Raw genomic sequence first — 21,895 nt, 5'->3', positions numbered from 1 at the left:
TTTAATAAAACATGATGCAGAACATCAAGCAATAATATTATTCTTAGTACATATGATGCTTACCTTCAGAACACTGTAAATCATTAATTGGCTCCCTCGCATCTGCAGAAAGAGTGGCTCACCTGAAAGAACATTGTGGAAGAGTCTGGAGATGGAAACTTGCTGGGAACGGCTGTGGTGTCGTCATGCCTCCCTCCCAGGTTAGGGAATATGCCATAAACCGGTGTCACAGCGCTGTCGGGTTAAGGTGAGGGCTGTAACTTAAAGTGGTGGAAAAAAACAGCGTGAACCTACCTGTGGTGCATTTTACCCTTAATTTCTGTGTTAAGGCAGCTGCAGTAACAGGTGCTGATGTTGTGGGGGGTTTCCCGCGGTTTGATTTCCCCAGCTCGGCAGCCGGGCCGGCGGTGCTGGAGGCCGCCCGCCCCTCACTCGGGCCCGGGGCTCCCCGGCCGGCGCCGAAGGGGTTACTGCGCCCCGCCCCGGGCGCGCGCATTGGCGGGGCGGCGGCGGCGGCGGCCAATGGCGACGCGCGGCGGCGGGGCCGCGCCAATGGGGGCGGGCGGGGGCGGCGCGGCCGGCGCGCGGCTGAATGGGGAGCACAAAGCGCGGCCGGGACGCGGCGCCGCCGTCCCCGGGAGAGCCGCGCGCGGGGCCGCCGCCGCCGCCGCCGCTACAGCCCCGCACCGGCACCGCCGCCCCGCCGGCAGCGCGGGGGAGGCGGCGCAGAGCCCCCGCCCCTGCTCCTTCTCGGGGTTTTTTGAATTTTTTTTCTTTCCCCTTGCCCTTTCGGTTTTTCGGGTTTGCCGTTTCTCCCCTCTCCCCCGGTGCCTGCGGGAGAGGCGCTGCGGCCGCCAGAAGGCACCGCGGCGTAGCGGGAGCGGCGGCCGGGTGCATGAGCGGCGCGGCTGCCGCCGGCCGTGCCTTACCGCCGGGGCTCCGCCGCTGGGAGGCGAGGCGAGCCGGGAGCGCCGCCGCAGCCCGGTCCGCCCCGGGCAGCCCGCCCGCCGCGCCCCTGGGGCAGGGGATGCTCCCGCCGCCGCCGGCTGCCGCATCCCTGCGAGCCTGAGCCTCCGCCAGCTCCCCGCCGACCGGCCCGCGGCGAAGCGCCCGCCCTGCGCCCGGCCCCGAGCGGCGGGGGCCGGGCCGGAGCGGTGCGGGCGCGCTGCGATGCGGCTCCCGAGCGGCGCCCCGAGCCCCTGCGGCCGCCGCGGCGCGGCTGAGGGCGAGCGGCCGTGAGCCGGGGGCGTCCCGGTCCCGCGGTGCCGAGCGCGCTCGGCGGTGTCCAAGTGCCGGGGCCGGCGATGGCACTGGCCTGAGCGTCCCGCCGGGGACACCCCGGCTCTGGGGACGCCCGGCCGTTCCGGAGACTTTGGGAGTATTTGCGGGTTTTGCCTTTTTTCCTTTCTTTTTTTTTTTTTTTTTTTCTTTCTTCCCCCCATTTTTTTTTCCCTCTTTTTTCTCCCTCTCTTTCCCCGCTGCCTTTTGCGGTTTTCTCCCGGCGGCTCATCCCGTCGCCCGCGGCCCCGTTCCTCAGGGCATGTCCCGGTCCAACAGCGTCAGCCCCCCGGGCTTCGGCGGTCCGGCGCCCTGGGCAGGCACCGAGCAGCACCGCTCGGCCTGGGGCGAGGCGGAGGCCCGGGCCAATGGCTACTCCTACCCGCCGCCTCCCAACAGGTCCTCGGGCAAGAAGGCCTCCCGCATGTCGAGCAGGTGGAGGAGCGAGGAAGACTACGAGCCCCGGACCCGCGGGGAGAGCGGCTGCAGGATGATGAGCTTTCGGTCCAAATCCGCCTGGCAGGAGCACGGTGACGACAGCCGACGTCACCGGTCCCGCCACCCGCCCGGCAGTGATTCCCCCGCTGCCCCCAACAATGCCAGCCCCCGGCAGCTGGGGGAGCAGGGGGAGGTACGGCCCCGCTCTGTGGAGTTGGGGCTGGACGAGAAACGCATCAAGGCCAAGATTGAGGAGCTGGAGGAAGAGGACGGGGACGAGGGGGACTCCGAGGCGGCCTTCTCCATGGGCAGTTGTTGCAATAGCCTGCTGCAAATCTTCAGGTCCAAGAAGTTCCAGTCTGAGAAACTGGAACGTCTCTATCAGCGCTACTTCTTTCGGCTAAACCAGAGCAGCCTCACCATGCTTATGGCCGTGCTGGTGCTGGTCTGTGTGGTCATGCTGATCTTCCATGCCGCACACGGCCGCTATGAGGTATCCTATGTCGTGGTGCTCTCCCTGGCCATCGTGCTGATGGTGGTGCTGTGCATGGTGTGCAACCGCAACAACTTCCACCAGGACCACATGTGGTTGGCATGCTACTCTGTCATCCTGGTGATCCTGGCAGTGCAAGTGGTAGGGGTTCTGCTGGTGTGGCCCAGGAGCGCCTCGGAGGGCATCTGGTGGACCGTCTTCTTTATCTACAGCATCTACACGCTGCTGCCCGTGCGGATGAGAGCTGCGGTCATCAGCGGGGTGGTGCTCTCCGCCATCCACCTGGCCGTCTCCCTCAAGATCAACGCGGAGGATAAGTTCCTCCTGAAGCAGGTAGGCAAGCCCTGAGTGATTTGGATTTGTGCTCAGCGTTGAAGGGCAAGGGAAGTGGGGTAGTCTGACTTCCGTAGGCCTGCCTGATGCTGGAAGGCTGACAGGACTTTCAGCTGAACTCCTAGGTTGTCTGCTGCTGGGTGGAATGGTGCACAGTGTGGTGGCTAGCCTGTAATTTACTTTTTTCATAGCTGTGGTGTTCCCTCGTTTCTGATCCAAGTTAAGGCTCTAAACATGCAAGAAGTGTGCCTTGCTGGGTTCCCATGACGGCTGCTCCAGCACTGTCAGCTAGCCCTGCTATTCCCTTCAGTTGTATTTAATGTAAACAGCCCTGTGCTAAGCACACCTGTGGAACAGTATCCAAGCATGCTGTTGTATTACTGAGAAATGTGTAGAAAGTCTGGCTGTTTTTATCGGGTAGAGGTTATCCTTGAGCATCACTCTGGGTTCAGTGTTGGTGCAGAGCTTAGGCATTTTAGAACAGCATGCTCCACGGGAATGTGGGGTAGGCTTTTTGGTTTACAAGGAAAATGTTTTGCTCTGAGATGTGCTGCAAATCTCTATGTGAAAAAGCCCGGAGTTCCTCTACAGACAGGATAAAAAGTACAAAAAAAAAGTATAAATGCTGGTTGTTATTTAGCTTTGATATGATGTTTAACCGAAGCAGTTCAACTTACGGGAACAATAAGACTATTATCACATGCATTACAGTGCAATTTTTAATTACCATATCTGTATAAACAACAGCAGTACAAGGCGCCACTCTTCAAGTGAAGCAGGCAGCCTTGGGACTCGTGCTTTAAGCTTACCACACATAAAACATTGAGGCTGTGAGGCAGTTGTCATCCTTCTGATGTGCAGGACTCTGGGCAAGGATGAGCCTATCGCACAGTCAGCCCTGATGCTTGTGTGTAACCAGGAATTGTTTATTAAAATCAGGTGTTTGGTAGTTTTACAGCCCTAACACAAAATAAAGCCTCACACTCAGTGCCTGCGTTGAGTCTTAGTTCTGGATTGTTTTGAGTTCTGCCTATTGCAGTGGCAAGAAAAGTTGTGGGACTTAAAGAAAACCTCATCATGGTGAGGCTGTCGCTGTTCTGCTGTACAAATTTCTCTCTTCTTGAAATTACTCTCTTCTCCCTCCTGCCTGGTTAAGCCAACTTGCAGAGTTTCTGGCTTTGTTCTTAGTTTCCTACAGATATTTTTATAAACTGTACGTGACATATTTTTCTTATGTTTGATAAAGATGGCTTTTTTGCATTTCCAGCAGAGCATGCACTGTGCGTGGGACAGTTGGTATTTTTCTGCTTGACTTGAAAAAGTTTGCTAATGGCCTCAGCTCTTCCCCACTGGGGCTCTGTTCTTGCAAAACCTCATATGTCCTTTTTTGCTTTATAAATTGATACTTCTCCAGTTGAAATCCGTGTGTTTGGAGACCGTATCCTTTCATGTCAAGGCAAATCCCATCATGACCGCAGCTAGAAGATTTAGCAGTCTGTTGTGAGCAGAGTTTGGAGGATACTAACGAATAAAATGTCATCATGTTGGAAAATGTTGGTAACTGTATTTTAGTAGGAGGGAGGCTAAATTACAAAGGCCAAATGATTGATTCCCTCAGTAGAAAATTTGGAACAATTACAACCTCTTGCCTTTCCAAATAGCAGGTTGTTTATTGGCTTGTGTATGTATGTGCACTTGTCAAAGGTAGAGGCATGGACAGTAGGTGATGGCACAGTATGCACAAATCTGTGCATTGTACAGTTGCTTTCACTTTCATAGTAATGTTGGGGTTTTCCTACGGTTTGGCAATAAATGCTCAGCTGATGAGGAATGTCCTAGGAGCACTCTTACTTTGTCTTCAAAGGCAAAGCGTCTCTCCACGTTGCCTGTGTATTTTTCCTACGAACACAGTCTCTATCTTGCTGTTGTCTGCACTGGCGAAGCACGGGCTGAATTCAGTGGGGTTGTACAAGGCCAGGCATCAGATTCCTCACACGTTTGTGTATGAACACGAGCTGCTATCTCTGGCTGTCTGATAGAAAAATCTGTTCTGCTGAGCACATTGCCTCACAGCTATTAGCAAGCCTTCCTCACTGGGGCTGTATCTCGTTGCTGTGGAAATCTGTTGTGTTCAGCTGTGCCCCCCTAATGCACGCAAACCCTGTTTTCCTCTTTCAAACTACCAGAGGCAAAGGCAGGTGAAGACCAGATAAGTCAAGAAGAGGGAGTTAAGATATTTTCTGTGACTTCACGCTGGCAGTCTCCTCAGCCTGGGTTTTGTGGAGAAGGAGTGGATGGGAATGCGTTTGTGACTGTGTAACCAGATAGTATTTTACAGCCAGCAGTCACAGAAGAAAGGCTGGTTAGAATGTATTATCACCTTTCTTCTCTTTTTCGTGGCATTTTAAACTATAATACTTGAACAAATTTTCCTTTGTGCTTTTTGCTTTTAATCCTCTCTGAATTCTCCTGGTTTCCAAACCAGGAGAAATAATACAGTCTTGTTATGATCCACCGACATTTAAAGCAGAGTGACTCTTGTGTTGACTCCTGAGCACTTTTATAAGGCAACAGAGCCTTATAAAAACTCCTCTTTCTCAAGAGACTGAAATTCTTGGTAGAAGGTCCCTTTTGGGGGAAAGGCAGCTTCTTGGATTCCCTAGCTGAAGATGCTTGAGTTTGTCTGAATTATCTTCTCTTGTCATTGCTGGATTTTTCTGTCTCCAAACTCTCTGGTCCAAGGCTATGCTAGTCAGACTTCATGGAAGGGTTAATGCAGTCTGCTGATTCTGAATCTATAAGGTGACAGGAGTAAAAGTAGTTACCATTGTTCAGTCTTAACTGAGCTGCTGCTTAAAATAAATTTTCTGGGGTCACTGGATTTGGAAAGTAGGCTCTGGCTTCTCTTTGCTGCCTGGAGGAGTCTGTCTTTCAAAAGAGAAAGCACCTCTGTCAAAAAGATGTCTAGTTGGTACCTCTGTGAATCTCATCAGCTAGAGGCAATGATCTTGGCTTCTTGAATTGAGGTTTGATTGGAATAAAAAAGTGCTAATTATTGCATTCTATTAAAAAAGTTATCCAATGCTGAGAGGGGGAGAAAAAGAAATCCTGTGTTTGAGAATTTTCTTGTTTCCAAAGGCAGTATGCTGCTGGAAGCAGAACACGGTGAGTAAGTGATGCTCCACCAACTACAAATCCTGACTGCTTAAAAGAGTATTTTTCATGTGTTCCTTTTATCAGTTAGCTCTAGAGGAGCTGCTTTCAAATTTACTGGGTGGGGGGTGATGACTGTATTTGTCTTCAGGTTTATGTCCTTGTGTTATTCTGGGACAGATTACAAATATGTTTCACTGCATAGAAGTGTCATCTTCTCTCTGCATGTAAGGGTACCTCTTTTCAGGCCAGCCTTTTCTGTGTGTTGGCTTTGATGCACTTTCAGGCTCTGAAAACACACTCAACTCTAGAATTCGTGTAAGCATTACTTTACATGTGAATGAGGCTTTCTAATACTTAACTGAGAGAGAAGTGTACTGTTTATCAGTGATCTGCCTTGCCCTCCCAGCAGAGATAAGAGCGAGATTTATTCTCTGCCCAGCTGACCCGCAGACTTGTACGGGCGCATGGGAAGAGGTTCAGCCTGTGGGTGCAGATGCTTAACTGAAGTCATGTGAGGAGACCAGCTGCCCTCAGCACACATAGTCTTGAGTAAGCACTGGCATTTTTGTAAGCCTATGGGCTAAGGGACAGGGAATTTCACAAGAGAGTTTACTGGACTCTGAATCAGACTTAAAAAGGGATGGGGATTGTGTGTAGGAGTGGGTGGGGGACCAGGAGTAGGGGATAAAAATGCCACATACAAACATCAAACAAGCCCATGGACTGAGGTTAGATTTGCTCCTGTTTTCCCATCCAAACCTGTTCTATTGTAACTTTCTGAGGTTCCTTGTTCAAGGATACAGTTAAGTCTTTATAGTTTATTAACTCTGTATGAGTGGGTGACTGTTAAGATACCACGAAAAATAAATACCTCCTTTTTTGTCTTGTGTCAGTAACCTCATTGAAAGAGGAACTGAAATGAATTGATCTCTTCTCTCCCCAAATACTACTGTAAACTGTTTGCAAAGGATCTCGGATAGCAAAGTTCTGAGCTACCTCAGCACATGTCTTTTGTTTGTCTCTCTAATTCAGGGCTTCTTCTCACTCAATCCTTTTCTATGTCTCCATCATAACAACATTACATTAGCACTCCTCATCCTTCACTTTGGAAAAGTGTGTATGTGTTGGCCTTTCTCTCTGTCAGTGCATGTTCATGGTAGATGATTGATTGCACCCGCATGGTGGCTCTCTGGAAAGTGCAGCATTCCAGTTTAGCTGTTTCTCAGAAGATGTTGGTATGAAAACCAGTCTCTCTCCTTTTCGTAAATGAACTCACTTCAGCAGGGCTAAAAACAGTTTCTTACTGTAACTTGTTTAGCAAGGCTAAAAACAATTTCTTACTGTAGAGGGAATCACCTTGAATCTTGTGGAGATCTCCTAGCACCTCAATTGCTAGTTGGCAATTTGAATGGCATTCAACAAGAAGTCACACAGTAAGAGAAGTAGTACTGTATGTTCCATCTCAGCCTCAGCATGCTTAATATATGTAAGTGATGACTGATTTACAGACAGATTCTCAGCAGTGTGTTAATCAAGTTCTTGCATTGTGCTTTCATCTCCTTCAAGCAGCATTGTCTTTATTCATCGCAAAGGAGAGATGAACTACCTGGAATGCAGATGGATCTGTGTCAGCTCTCCTATGGTTATGTGCTGCCCGTTTTACTTTTGTCCTGGAAAATAGATTTGAGTAATGTTCGTATAGGATGGGATTTTTAAGGTGCCCAGCCACATGGGTCCAGGTACTGGATGCCTCAAACAGCATTTAATGCTCTGTTCTGCATAAACATTGATGTCAGTAGGGCTCTCATGCAGTAAGAAGAGCTCTAGCACTGCTCCCTACTGAAAAATCTGCCTGTGCAGCAATTGCACCGGAGTTAGTGAAAATTGATTTGCTGTCTTCTGTTGGGGGGGGAGAGGGGCAGAGAAATGGTAACCTGAAATATTCAGTAACTGTTGCATTGATAGTTGCTTTCCTAGGGTAATTCTGCAATAGAAGTAATTAAGTAAATCCCTGAGGTATTGTGTATCAATTTAGTCCTTTGTAAGAATATTGTCTTTATCTCTTGGGCATATACTGCTGGAGGTTTACAAAGGCGTATCTGTTTTTATCATCTCCTAAATTACCCTGTGATCCTGCCACCTCCTAATTTATCCCCTTTCTTTATCCTCCTTCCCCCCCCATAAATTAGTTTAATATTTCACTGTAATGTTCACCAGTATCAAAACCTGTTAGTGTGATAGAGTCCTGTGTGTTTAATTTCTTGTGTTCCTAGATTCTTAATAGGTTTGTTGTCTTGATAAACTGACCTATTTGTGTAATTTCTCTTAGCCTTGTGGTAGTAATTGCACTTTTATAGGTGGCTTGGATCTTGGTGAATTGACAAAAAACCCCTAATAGAGGTGATTGAGGTGCACAGTAAAAAGACTTGTCTTTCTAGGCATTTTTTATGACATGATTGAAAAGGCAAGGGTGTGCTAGTTCTGGTTATTTCTGGAGAGGTGAAGATACTTCAGCGCAACATCAGGATTGATGAAGGTGCAGGAGGCAGAAGGATAAACTTCCACGCCCTCGTCTTGCAAAGCAGGCACTGACTTGTCCTTCGGTGTCCTGGTGGCTTAGTTTGACACCAGCAGGACCCCATCATCTGTCAGAGACCTGTCCAAGGCAGGACATCTTATTTATGTGGGCTTTTGTGATAAACCTCATTCAGATGATTCATCAACCTGAACAGCAGTGGATATAAAATGCTGATTATCCTGGTGTTCAAGGCTCACTGGAACTGGTTGTGCCCTCCTGGAGCCTGAATGGCCCAGTGCTTCCTAAACGCCCTTTTGCTCTGAGCCCTCTGTGGTGCGGGCAGCGCTGCCAAGGTCTGGGGTGGAAGAGGACTGGGACTCAGCCCAGCTGGAATGTGAACTTTGGGCACCAGGCTGTTCTCCAAAAGCATTCAATTTGTGTCTGATTAGCTAATCTTTCAGTCATGTACCATGGCTCCCTCTCTGTCTTTTAAGAAAAGTGGAACAATCGCTAACTTTTTAGCCATTGCAGTGGCTGGAATAGTTACAGTCTTTTGGGAGTAGCTGGTTTGTCATCATATTTTGGTACTACTGGATATTACTCTCATTTTCTAATCGAACCAGAAAAACTGTCCTTTAATCCTGGTAGAAGATGCAGTGAAAAATTCCCAGCAACAGCTGAAGAACTGAGAGGTAAAAATCAAAATTATTTTCACAGCAGATTCCGTGTGTGTGGTAAGGTGATCCACCCTGTAGCTGATAGTGGCTTCTGAGAACCCGTCCTTTGAAAAGCTGCTGTCTTTCTCTTCTCTTCTTTTCCTTCTAATATATTTTTTTCTTGTCTCATTTTACTTGTTTTTATTTTTTTCTGTTCTTATTTTCCTCCCCCTATCTTCTTTGGTTTGGTTTTTTGTTTGTGGTTTTTTTTTTTTTTTCCCATTCTTTTTCCTTGTGCATGTGGGTGCAGTTCAGAGGAAATACCCACTTTTGAGGGTATTTCCCTCAAAGTGGATGTGGATGACAGGGCTCCAGGTTTTACCAGCCTTGGGCAAGGTTTGTCCTCCCATCTGCTTTATACTGTAGGGTTTACCTGGCACCTTGCACAGGTAATCTGTACCCAGAGGAGGTAGTGCGGAGGGAGCTGGAGTGCGCCAGAATCTCCCTCGAGCCTTTCAGCTGCTACATGATTTCATGATGTGCTACATGTTGGTTTTTTATGGCCTAGAGGGGTAGGACAGTGACAGAGTGTGTGCAAGGAATGTGAAGATTTACAGCTTCTGGGAAATGGGTGGGGTTCCTGTCTAACTGCTATGTAACTTTTTCATCTCCTGCAAGTCCTGTGTTTTGATGTGGGATGTGCTCGGTGTTAGTTCCTTCCCTCCCTCTGAAGTCTAGCCTAGTGATCTGAACTTGTGATATCTTTCATCCATGGGATGCTCTTTCTTCTTTTTGTTTTGACATTGGTGATACTTTAATTTTTTTTTTTTTTTTTTTTTTTTTTGTCTTTACCTGAGATGTGGCCTGCCACTGCCAAAAACTTGATTAATTATTATGGAGTCCTTAGGCTAGGTAAAAACCCAAGGGGAAATCTCATGCGAATGAAAAAACACAACCCCAAAGATATTAAAAAGGATAATCTAGTTATGAGGGGGTGTGGGAAACAGACAAGAATTTTAATATTTGTCTCCTGAACTCCTAAATGTTCTCACCTTATCATAAGAAAGTTTGAAGCTTCTAGCGCTTAATAAGGTCACACATAAAATGGCTGTCAGGCCAAGACAAGACTCAAAATGCTTTTTAGCGCCTGCAACTGGACCACTCCCAGTGAAACTCTGTGATGTTTTATGATGGTGCTGACTCTTGCTGGTTTCATCACTGGCAGGTACAGGAATGGCATCATTCAGCAGACCTGCAATAGAATTTAGCATTCTGCTAAATGCTAGAATGGTCTTGTTCTGACACTTAGAGAAATGGACTGAACACTTTAAAATTTTGCTGCCTTCTTCCAGTCTTTTTTTTTTTGAACACTTGGGAAGTTCTGTCCCACCAGGAGCCTGGGAGGTAGACAAGCCTGTGAACTGCTTCAGCCAGACGCAGTCGGTTTTGCACCACAAAGATGATGTGTTTACAAATGGTAGGACCCCCCACAGCTGAAGAATTAATGGGCAGCATTGGCATCACCAACAGCCTTGCTTCTGGTGCCAGGCTGGCTTCACTAATGCCAAGTGGGATTTTTGTTACAGCACTCACTATAGAATGTTTCATTGTATTGTCAGGCTTTGTTCTGCAAATAAAACATCATTATGTACTTTTTTTCTTCATATTTATATGTCACTAATGTAATTGCCATGTATCTTTATTCCCTGCCCCAGACATCAGGAACACAAATCAGATTTGTGTATTTAAGATGTTATCAGGACTGTCTGTAGTGTGCATTGTATAGTCATCATTTGTGGCTTCTCCTACTTCATAGCAGCAGAAATAGCAGAAGAGAAGTATATTTCAAAGCATCCTCAATCCTGCCCTGATTTTGTTTTTAATTCCTTTACCTAGACGCTTCTTCTGCAGTTTGAGTGATGAGTTTCCAGATGAAATATTAAACTGCCTTTTCTTTTCATGAAAAGTTTTACACACCCATGTAATACCCATCAAATTTTTTACTGTGGATTGGATGTTTGTGGTATTGCTGTGCTTGGCCATCATCCTGTGTTTTCCTGGGAAACTTTGCTTTTGGGAGGTTGAGTTTTGGGAATTAAAGCTGCTCTCCAAATTCAATATACACATTCCACTAGCATCAGAGTGCATCTTTGCAGACAGTAAACAAAGGACTGTGCTGATGCAACACAGAGGGAATAGAAAAAAAGAAAGGTTTGTGTTTTCTCTTTCTTTTCCCCCCTGACATTAGAAATTGATCTCTCAAAGAGGCAACTTACACAAACTGTTTATTCTTCAGATATGTTTGCAGCTTGTGTAAGACATTCTGTCTCGCTTCATAGTCAGAAGAAAAGGCTATGACATTGCTTGCAAGGATCTGTCATAAAATGTTGCTGGTGCAAACAGTTCCCTGGCTGTATCTTCCCTTCCAGAAAAAGCCTTGCCTCCTTCCCTTAATTCCCTGCTCTAGACTAAATGCTGCAAGCACTGATCCCTGTGTCACTCTCACTCTGCAAACTGAATTCTTAGAGCCAGCAGTGTGGTAAGGGACTACTCAAATCAGTATTTCTAAAAACAGGAGTTTGCTGGTCAGCCCACAGATGACAGAGCTCCTCAGACATGCTTGCTGAGTGATGAACTCTTTCCCTTTGCTGGGAGGTACCCAGTGGCAGCTTTCTCTGTGTATTCTTGCTTAATGTGTGGGTATTTATACACAGAATTGCACAAATGGGGGGGACCAAGGGACGTGTTATTGATGAAGATGTATCCATTTAAATGGGATTTCTTTTTTGGGGGGCAGGTGGTTACTGGTAATCTCATAGGGGAGAGCAAGAAAGGCTCTGTGCTACCAAGGAAAGAGGAGGCTCTGCAGTGTGGTGGGAGAATGTGTAATCACAGTGTCAGTCTCACTCATGCTGAAAGCTAAATGCAGTCTTTCAGACCGCTGAACATGAAGTAGGTTACTAGTGTGGGAACTGCTGTTGAGTGGTGAACTCTCTGGATCTTAAGGCCAGGATGGACTTCTGAGCTCATTTAACAGTACCTAATGAACAATTCTCCTACACTTTAAAAATTCTTCCATTCAGATGGTATGGAATAAAAAAAAAAAAGTTTAAATGCTGGATTGTGCAGTATTTGTCAGTTGAAAAAGCAGTCTGCAGTGATTTCTGAACTGAAGGTGAACTGATCCAATACTTAATTTTTCCTCTCTCCACTTAGTAAGACAGGATTTTAATACCCTGTGAGGGAACATATTGGGGATATTTCTCTGCTCAAAAAGTAGAGATGCTCTGGTGGCATCTACTTAAATATAACACAGATGGACATGTTAGTTGTGAAGGGGTTCTGACATCATGCCCAGATTTTGTACTGGATAATTACATTCTTGGCTTCTTAATTGATGTTGAGTAGGGCATTTTTCTTTGCTCTGTGTCTATTCTGGACTTCTTAGCAGGACATGACCAAATAGATGCTGTGCATATGGGTTTACTATCATAACTGAGAAATCTGCAAGGCTGTTGACAAGCCAGGAAAATGAAGGACTAGAGCTCAGGCTTTTATCTTCTTGGATGTGTCGGTGTGCTAGAACAAGTGCTACCCCCTTCATATGACAGATGTACTGATAACTTTTGAAAGGTACAAAACCAGAAATGCTATGACTGAAGGATACTTCCAGAGCTCAGATATGCTTTCCTGCTGCACCAAGACAAGACCAAGTCAGCCTAAACCATTTGTGGCAGGTACTAGTCACAGACCTGTCTGAAAAAAACCCCTCCTTTGTGCTCTCAGGGATCACAAAAGCACTGATGTGCTTTCTGGTGTGTTTGTTTTGTTGGTGGTTTTTGTTAAGCAAACCAGCAAGCACAGCCCTGGGTAAGAGCAGACAGTAAAGAGCTGTCCATGACTAGAGCTCTCTGGCTGCTCTCAGATGAAACTGGTGCTTAGTTTCCTTGTCTCACCTGGCTGCTTTTAGTTCCCACCCCACCCAGAGCCTGCCGTTCTCTGTTGTCACAAAGAGTGCATTTCAATGACATCTGGCACAGCTGGCTCTCATTCCTGAGTGGGGCCTTCCTGAAAGCACTGCAGTACAAGCAGTGAGCTTGAAGGTTACTCATCCTTTCACAGGTGACCTCCTTTCCTTTTTGGTGCCTGGCCCTGCTCAGCTGTTAGAGTAGTTGTACTTAGGTAACTCCCTAGAACTCCAGGCCGGCTCCAGGGACTCTTAAAAGTGTGGTTGCACTTTTGCACTGTGGTTGAAATGGCTGTGAACAAATACTTAAGGAAGCATTTCCGGAAAATATTTTCGTATCTCAAGAGAGAAAGGTAGGAAACTGCGACTTTGTGTTGGTTTGTTTTCCTTTTTCCCTAATGCAGGTGAGGAGCATCTGGCTCTGACACTGAAGGTTTGTCCAAGTAATGGTGTCTAGGAAAGGTAACACTCTGTGGATTAGTTAAACCACAATATAGAGCCCACTATACAGAAACTGTAGTCCACTTCTGAAACCACCTTACTTGTCTATTTTAGATGCAAATGGACCTAGTTAATTTAATTCACTTCCAGAGGGAATGCAAACTAAATAAAGTCATGCTTGTTAAAAGAAGTGTTCTCACAGGTTTAAATAATTTTCTTCAATTTATTTTGATGAACTTTTTTGAACAGACCAATCTTTACCATAATATCTTCAGGCTAAGACTGTAGCTTATGTAAGTGAGGAGTATTTTATACTACTAACTTTGTGGATTGCCCTTGTATGTCATTTGCTTTTAGAAGAGATAGTGTAACTCTGTGCTGTGTGCCTTCCCCCTTGGCAAGAGTTGGGGCTGGTTGTGATAGGGACAGAGTCAAGACAGGAGCTTATCTGTCATGTTTAGCCAGCTCTTGGCCCCATTTCCAAAGCTGCTTTTCAGGAGCCTGGTCACGAGTGTGCCCTCTCTGGCTGTTTCTGTGCAAGGGGTGACTGCTCACAATTCATCCTTACCACCAGAGAAATGATCTGCTTTCAGAGCCCGACCTCTTGGTTGGGACTGAGACCAAACCTTTTCGTTACCAGTTCCTTAGCAGCTGTGACCAGGACAAAATACTGTATGTCTAAGATCCCAGGCTGCCACCTGGAATGCCACAGAAGTGGCAGGTGATGCACTTCTGTGTCTTTCCTGAGAGAAGCTCCCGTGGTTTCTAGCAGCTCTCCTTCTGTTTAAGCCATTTGCAATACTCCATACGCTATTGAGGCAGTGCCTTGCTGCAATATGAGCGTATCTTCTGAATGTCAGACTTCATGGGGAGATGCTGTGACAGCTCCCTGCCTGCCAAACCTCCTGCTGAAGCTTATTGGAGAAATATTGTGCTCCCTTCAAATGGGTGGCATTGTAACATTGGCTTGCTCATTGAAACAGCATTTGGGTCTGGGCAGAGTGAAAGTGTTGATTTCCTTTCAGGAGAAGGGAAAGAAACCTGAAGGGTGCCTTCTGCAGTAACAGTGGTCTAGGGCAGAGCTGCAATTTCCAGGACTGAGTCAACTAACTTTTGAATCTTAATGGCCATGACATTTACTTCTCTCCTCTGCTATTCCCTGTCCCAATTAGATCTAAAAGGAATCTTACCTCTTTTCAAACCATACCTCAAATCATTGTTGCCTTGTCTAGTTTTTATTTAGCACAACAAGAAATGAGTTGGAATCCAAATGCCTCCTGCCTGTCACCAAAAATACCTTTTTCCCTCTGGCTGCTTGCAAAATGCCTTTAACTCCCCTCAGGGCTTTTCTCTGTGAAGGGACAGCTGGTGTAGAACAATAGTGACTGATTTACACTGATCAATCCTCACATTACTGAGAGGCATCTGTCTTCTCCAGGCATCCTGCAGTATATCAGAGACACACTGTTGGAAGATGTGTCTGCAGTGTCTCCTGTCTCTCTCCCCAGCCTGACTTCTCTGTAGGTCCTGGGGTGAAAAAAAAAACCCCAAAAACCCAAAACAAACAAACCTGGGAAGAAATACTGTAAAAAAATGTAGTAGTGAGAGGTGCATTTCCTCCTCTTCAGTTATGTGGTAATGGATCATGGAGTCTCATTTTCCAGGTTTTTTTAGTTGCGTGTGCTTCAGCAGCAATACCATTACTGCCTAACAGTCAAACTCAGTAACTGAAATGTTTTTTGCAGCCTAACTCACCCAAAGTTAGTTTAGCCCATGTATTTGGACCAAAATAGTCTAGGAGGTGCACATGCACACCCGAGCAAAGAGTTTACAGGGGTTGGTATCATCTAGTGAGAAAGAAGTGTTAATGAGCTTGGAGCACATGCAGCTGAAGGATGTTAAGGACATGTTAACATCCTGATAGGGACATATGCTAGTTTCAGATTTTGCTGGAGGGAAGGACATAAACCCCTTTTTTGTAGAATCATGAAATGGTTGTGTTGGAAGGGACCTTAAAGATCACCTAGTTCCAGCACCCCTGGCATGGACATGGACATTACTAGACCAGGTTGCTCGGCCCCCATCCATCCTGGCCTTGAACACTGGTAGGAATGGGGCAGCCACAGCTTCTCTGGACAATCTGTTCCACTGTCTCACAGTTCTGTTTTTCCAGGAAACCCTTAAGGAAAAGGAGGATGACCAAGCATGATCTGTCCACCTGCTGCAGTCCTCCCTCCCTCTGCTTTTTCCTTGCTTTCACCTCCTCAGTGCTGTAAACAGGCCCAGCAGCAGTTCCCAGGCTGTGCGGCTGTGTGTTCCTGCCACCAGGGTTTATTTTTCTGATGCACTTTACCTGTGCAGGTAACTAGGATGAGCTCTGGCAGCCATCAGCTTTTACTGAGAGCAGTCAAATAGTGTTGCTGTAACTGACAAAAGAAAAGGCAGTCACAGAAGGTGGCAGCAGGATAGATCTCCATTGCCCTGTCCTCCAGAGTGACAGCAGGGAACAGTTTGTTTCAGTGGCTGTTACCTTCTCTTATCTTGGTAAAAAGCTCCAAACTTCGCTAATGTTTTGAATATCTCTGGTGGTCTGCTGAAAGTTTCCTTTTTGGTCTCTAAGTAAGCTGCAGTGGATAACTTTATGAAAAAAACAAGACTGCACTGATTCCTCCCATTTTTCTTTGGTACAAGTGGAATGTGTGGTGAGAGCATGATCCAACAAGTGTTAGTTTGGAAGACTCACCTACTGCCTGGGATTCAAGTAGTGCCCAGTCCCTTGCACTTGATGTGAGGGCAATTAGCGCACGTGCATGGCAATTAGTGCTGCAAATGAAGTTGACACGGGTGTATTCTGCCTCTTTAATGGCTTGCTTTTCTCCTCTGCCAAAAGAGCAACCAAGCAGTCTCAAAGGAACCTGCTGCCTTCTGATATTTAATTTGCTTCAGGCTTAGGTTGGCATCCTGCCTCTTTCTTCTGCTGCCACGCCTGGCCCACCTGCCTGCTCTGCTACCAGTGCTGCAGAGGAAATGTTCCCTGTTTCTGGCAAATCAGGCCGTGACTTGCCCCTGTGCTGCAGTTGGGCCTCACAGACATCCAGCATCATCTCTCCCTGATGTGCTCTGTCACTCCTGGTTTCTGACCTCCTTTCAGCAGAGCATTGGGCTGGTTTCTGATGAGCTGCACTGCAAGTGCAGGCAGCTTCTGGCGAAGGAACCTGCTGGTGGGAAACTGCAGAGCAATTCTTCTGAGATCCATCTTCTTGAACTAGGTATCACAGTGATGGGAGCCTTCAAGTGTCTGTGATATCCAGTGTGTATTTGTGACCAATGACGGCTCTGGCGTGTATGCTGGGGTATAGATGGCATGTGTGTAGGTCCCATATACATGAAGTGACATGATATGATTCCTAACCAAAATTTTAACTGTTCCAGAATATTTTAAAAATTAAACTGAATAGGAAAAGTCGGACAAAAAAGCTTGCAGTTGAATACTCAATGATTATAGGAAAAAATGAGGGATTAAAATTCTAGAAGAGACCTACAAGTCACTGACAGTAGGAAGAGGGCATAGAAGTGTAGCTGGAGCATGTTAAATCGATAATGAAGTTTTGGTGCAGGCCTTCCTGTATATGGCTTTCCTCATTGCACCTTGTGCCATGGACCACACAGCTGGGTTTGGGTTTGAATGCTTGAAAGGTCATATTTTTAGAGTGTTTCTTCATAGGAAGCTGGTAGTTTAGGATTTATATTTTTGGGGTCAAATCTGGTTGTTTCCCCAGAAGCAGGATACGATTGCCCAGGATGGGAGTATGTAGTAATCAGCTTTGCTTTGAGTGGATGATGTAGGCAAGAAAAGGTTCAGCATTAGTCTCTGTAAAATTGTCTTAGAGAGCCCATCTACTGCAGATAACACGCTGGGTTAATGGTGTTACTTTGGGAGCCTTTTTTATGCACCACTGATTACTGAGACAGTTCAATGTGGGTCAGTTTTCTTTCTTTCTAAGTAGAGTTTGCACAGAGTAACATGCAAGCTGTTGCTTTCTAGAAAATGTGGGTCAAGTGCTGTTTTGCTGAGGAAATCAGGAGGTTTTTTACTTAGCTAGCATTAATACTCAAGTGCTTCCTGACTTCCTTGTGCCAAGGTCCTAGGCTCTTGTGCTGATGAATAACACACTTTCTGGAAGAGAAGTGTGCAGCGAGCCATGATTTTGTGTCATCAGGAGCACTGGCTCATGTGATTCACGGAGGTGGATGGAGTTCATGAAGGATGTGTGAGCCCTGTCATCCCAGCTGCCTTCAAAGCAGCTTCAAAAATCCGTGAAAAGCAGCTGCCCCAAGAGTGCTTGGTGACTTTTGGGAGGAGCAGGGGCAGACAGACAGAAACGGTGTGGGACAGGACTGCATATTGTCCTTGTGAAGTAATGAGCATGTGGAACAGACCGTGGTTGGGGAGGTTGTGGGAGGTAGAATATTAACCATGGTGAAAATAATCCTGGAGGAGCACATTTATCCAAGCTGGCACTTTGCACATGTGTCATGATGGAATTTTCAAAGAAGGCCCTAAACAAAACAGCTTTAAGGAAGAACAAAACAGCACTGTCAGCAAGGGCCAAGGAAGCTGTGCCAGCACCTCTTTCCATATCTATGCTCTGAACTGGATCATGTTCTGGGGCTGTTGCATGCACAGATGTGTGTTAGCATCTGCCTTGAAGGTGCAGAAAAGGCTGGCTGGCCTTTGTTTTCACTAAGCTATGTTTTCTAAAAGTTACTTCTTTTTTTTCTTTTTTTTTTTTTTTTGTTTTTGTTTTTATACCAGAATAACTTGTCCTAAGGGAACAGTGTATGCTATAGCTAGATTTTTTGTTTTGTTTTGTTTTGCACAGCTGTCTTTGTGAGCATTCCCTTGCTTTGAGTCTGGGAGGCTGCATCATAGCCCACTGCAGTGATCTTGTGTCTAATCCAAGCTTTGGGGCTGGCTCAGCCCACTGAGCCAGCAGAATCCCTCTCTGTGCTGGGATGTTTGAGGAGTGTGATGAAGATGGTGGTCTGATCCTCCTGGATGAGCATGCACAGTTTGTCTGTCTTGATCATGGTGAGGTCATGGTGCCAGAATAAAGTGGGTTGGGTTGTGTTGTGCAGCATCTCATATTTGCCACAGTGAATTTATGGGACAGCTGGCTTGACCCATCTACCCTGCAGTACAAAGGCAGTGGTTATGGCTTCCTGAGATCCTTGGCGTTCCAGCCTCAGTAATGAGGGAGCTTAGGGGAGGTCTGAGGAAGGAGTAGAACCTTCTTGCATCCTACTGGATTGGTTAAGATGTGAAATGAAGTTTCCAAAGCCATTCTTTCCTGTGGTGCCTTGGCTCTCAGCATGGTATGCCTCAGGCATCTAAAAGTTCCCAAGTGGGTCTTGTGAATTTAGACATGTAAAATCTTCCTAAAGAGCATTTTTCATTGACTACACAGTGTGACTGCCTCCTCTTGCCTCTAGCCATTTCTACAGAATAAATAATGAGCTTGTGGGCTTCTGTATTTCCTACTGTTCAGTCCAACTTTTGAATGTAGCTGCACTTGAACGGGCATGAGCTGCCTGACCACTCCTGCATACCACAGCATGCTGATTACTGATGTGATCTGCAGTGGAAATTGGTGTGGCAGAGCAGAAAGAGTTCTCACAGTGCCTTTGACTGAACTCTGAACAGCAGACTTCTGCTAGGAATTAAAGAAAAATACAGGAGACTTGGAGGCTTGGTGTCTGGTTTTGTTATTCCTGGGAATACAGCTTTAAATCTGAATGTGGGGGAGCAAAAGGAAGGAGGTTGCTATTGACAATTCTTTGTGTGTTGGACTGAAGGGGAAAGGCCTGGTCTGTGGTGTGCAGGTAAAGGGTGAGCACTGAGAGTTGCTGATGGCTTCCCTACAGCTTCCTTGCTGAATTCTGTGCTTGCAGTCCTGCCTGCCCGTTTCCCTCTGTTCTCCACCCCTTCTGTGCCATCCATGGAAAGAGCAGGCCGTGGCAGCCCACTGCTGAGACGAAGTGAGAGATATGGGATGGTGGAGTGAGGTTTGTGGGACCCTGGGAAGGGTCACACTGAAAATGGAATCCAAATGGGGACACAGTGAACACCTTGCTGAGATGGAGGTGAGCCTGTATGGAGATGGCAAGGGCAACAGCCTGAGAGAGAGAGACCAGGAGGATCAGTAGGACGATGCATGGAGCTGAGGAGAGACAGCTGTGAGTTGTCATTTGGAGTTGTTGTTTTCAGAGTAAGCTTGTCTCTGTTCTTTTGAAAGCAAGGATCAGTGTAATAATCTGGACTGGATCAAACTTTTTTTTTTTTTTTTCATTTTCTTCTCTCCCTTGAATAAAGGCAAACACTACAAAGAAGTTCCAATTAAAATCAATTGTGAAGTGTTACCTGTTGCCTGCTGAGCAAAATCTCACAAGCTAGCTGAATTAGCAGTCTGGTAGTGCAAAGCAGGGAAGTGCAAAGGCTTCACTGTGGCACCAAAATGGCCAAGTGTGCCCAAGACCTGCTGCTCTCTTGGAAGGGGGCTGTGGGTTTATGGCAACGGGATTAATGGGTAATCATTGCTCAGTATTGTATGAAGGAGGATTCAAAGAAGAGGGTGAAGGGAGGAGAGGACAAGGGTCTGAACAGAAGAAACACTCTGAAAATGAGACCCACAATGTCTTGTCACTGATCTTATACTGGGACAAACACAGAAATTTCCTGGTGTGCACGTGCTTGTCCTTTTTGCACGTGTGACTTCTCTATAACAAACATCTCTCAGCTGGGACTGACAATGGAAAAATTGTAGGAAACTTTCACTAAACAACTTGGTGGTAGGGCTACCTCCTGTTTTGAGCTTTTCTGTTTTAAAGGAACCATCTGCTGTGTAACTGTAAACACAGCAGACTGCAGGCTCAATCATCTAAGGGTCAGTGTCCATCTAATGCACACTGCTGGCAGGCCCCCATGCCCTGTCTTTGTGTTGCTGCCACCACCTCTTCTTCCAGGCTCCAGCCCGTGGAATTGGACAGTTAATTTCGCAGATCAAAACTTCCCACAGTGTGGTGGTGTCCATGTGGACGTGCAGAATTACCAGGAGCAGGCAGACCCAGGAATGGGTGAAGCTGGAGTGTCACCTGAGCCACAGTCACGCTGGGTGTTAGTGTGGCTCAGGGAGTGAGTCAGCCTGGCAGCTGAGCAGGTGTATTCCAGTTTCTCTTTGCAGGGTGTTTTATGGTGTCTAATCATGTCAGAAAACCTTCAGGAGACAAAGCAGAGTGCTCTGCAGAATACTTTTCCCTCTGCTTGCCCCTGCCCAGCAGCACAGATCAGTGGTTGTGTGCAGAAGTGTTACTTGGAGGGCACTGGATCTTGTGTTAAAGCAAATCCTGACTGTGGGGTCTTAAGCTTTTGCATGGGGTGTGCTTCATACAACTTTATTCCCATGCTCGGATTGAATTCATGTTTTACCTGCTGAGGCCTCTTCTAGAAGGAACAGGTGGAGACTGCCAGGGCTAGATGGAGGGAAAGGGAGCTGCTGAGGATGAGGACAACTTAGGTCATTAAGACAGGGAACTCTGACAGGATCTGGTGGAGGAAGTGCTGGTCAGGGATGTGCTTACCAAATGCGATTTCTCCTCGGCAGCAGAGAAATCTTCTGGTCTGGTTTAATGCTCACTATGAACCTGCATAGCCTGGCACAGCCACCAAAAGAAGCATTTGCTGTGGCAGAACAAATAGTTTTGTGGCGTGTGGAGAGCCAAATCTGGGAACTGACTGGATCTGAAATCACCTGAGGAAGGGGGAGAAGGATAGTTTGAGATGATAGAGGGAAAGACAGGACATGTAGCATGCTTGTTAGTGCTTGTGTGGATGAAATTGTGTTTGAGTTCAGTGTGAGAGAAAGTGGCCAGAACACAGCTCTTGAAGTGGTTATATATGGTTTAATGCATCTCACTAATGGGGTCTGACCCGGATTGCATCAGAGAAAAAGAAGAGAAAGCAGTTAACGCTTCCTTTGTTAACAGGTAGGCCAGATCACAGGGCTTGAGAGGGCCCAAGTCCTCATGCATGTCTTTAATTTAAGCCCTGCTGTCTAGCAACTCATTTTAATTTATCAGTTTCATCTTTGTTAAACTGATGAGGAAATTAATGCATGTTTATAGAGTCCATGCCACAACTGATATGAAGAGCAGCTGGTTAATGTTTAGCAGAGTTCTCCTGAAGATGAGGAGTGGTATACAAGTGCTAATCTGACTGTACCGTGATTACTCTTGAAAAGTAAAATGTTTTAAAGAATGCTTTTGTCTCCTTCATCATTGTTCTTACAGTCACCTTAAAATATCTATACTCATATGTTCACCCATTGCCTAGCTAATACAGAATTACAAAAGTATATCCCTACAACCTAAAGAGAGATGTGTCAGGTGAATGAAGCCTGGAGAGAGCCAAGCTAAGAAGCGTGCAGAGCAAAGTGACTCAGATGGCAGAATGCCCCAAAGGAAGCTTTCAACAAGGGTGATTCATTAGCAGTCAAAGAGTCCTTTTTCTTTTCCTGCTCTGCTATATTTACATTTTGAAATGTGTGCACATCTCATGG

General features: G+C 46.4%; 1 protein-coding gene across 1 annotated transcript in view; it reads left to right on the top strand.

Annotated features, from left to right (window-relative positions):
* The first annotated feature begins 1,497 nt into the window (after window positions 1–1,497).
* Window positions 1,498–21,895, top strand: part of ADCY5 (adenylate cyclase 5) — a 205,189-nt gene continuing 184,791 nt past the window's right edge. Inside the window, exon 1 of the mRNA XM_066323077.1 lies at window positions 1,498–2,542. Within this exon, the coding sequence (XP_066179174.1) occupies window positions 1,541–2,542 (1,002 nt within the window). The 5' untranslated portion in view covers window positions 1,498–1,540. The remainder of the gene's footprint in view (window positions 2,543–21,895) is intronic.

Source organism: Sylvia atricapilla, chromosome 7 (genome assembly GCF_009819655.1).
Source record: "Sylvia atricapilla isolate bSylAtr1 chromosome 7, bSylAtr1.pri, whole genome shotgun sequence".
Taxonomy (NCBI): Eukaryota; Metazoa; Chordata; class Aves; order Passeriformes; family Sylviidae; genus Sylvia; species Sylvia atricapilla.
The sequence above is the reverse complement of the archived record's forward strand: the minus strand, read 5'-3'. Positions and strand labels throughout refer to the sequence as shown.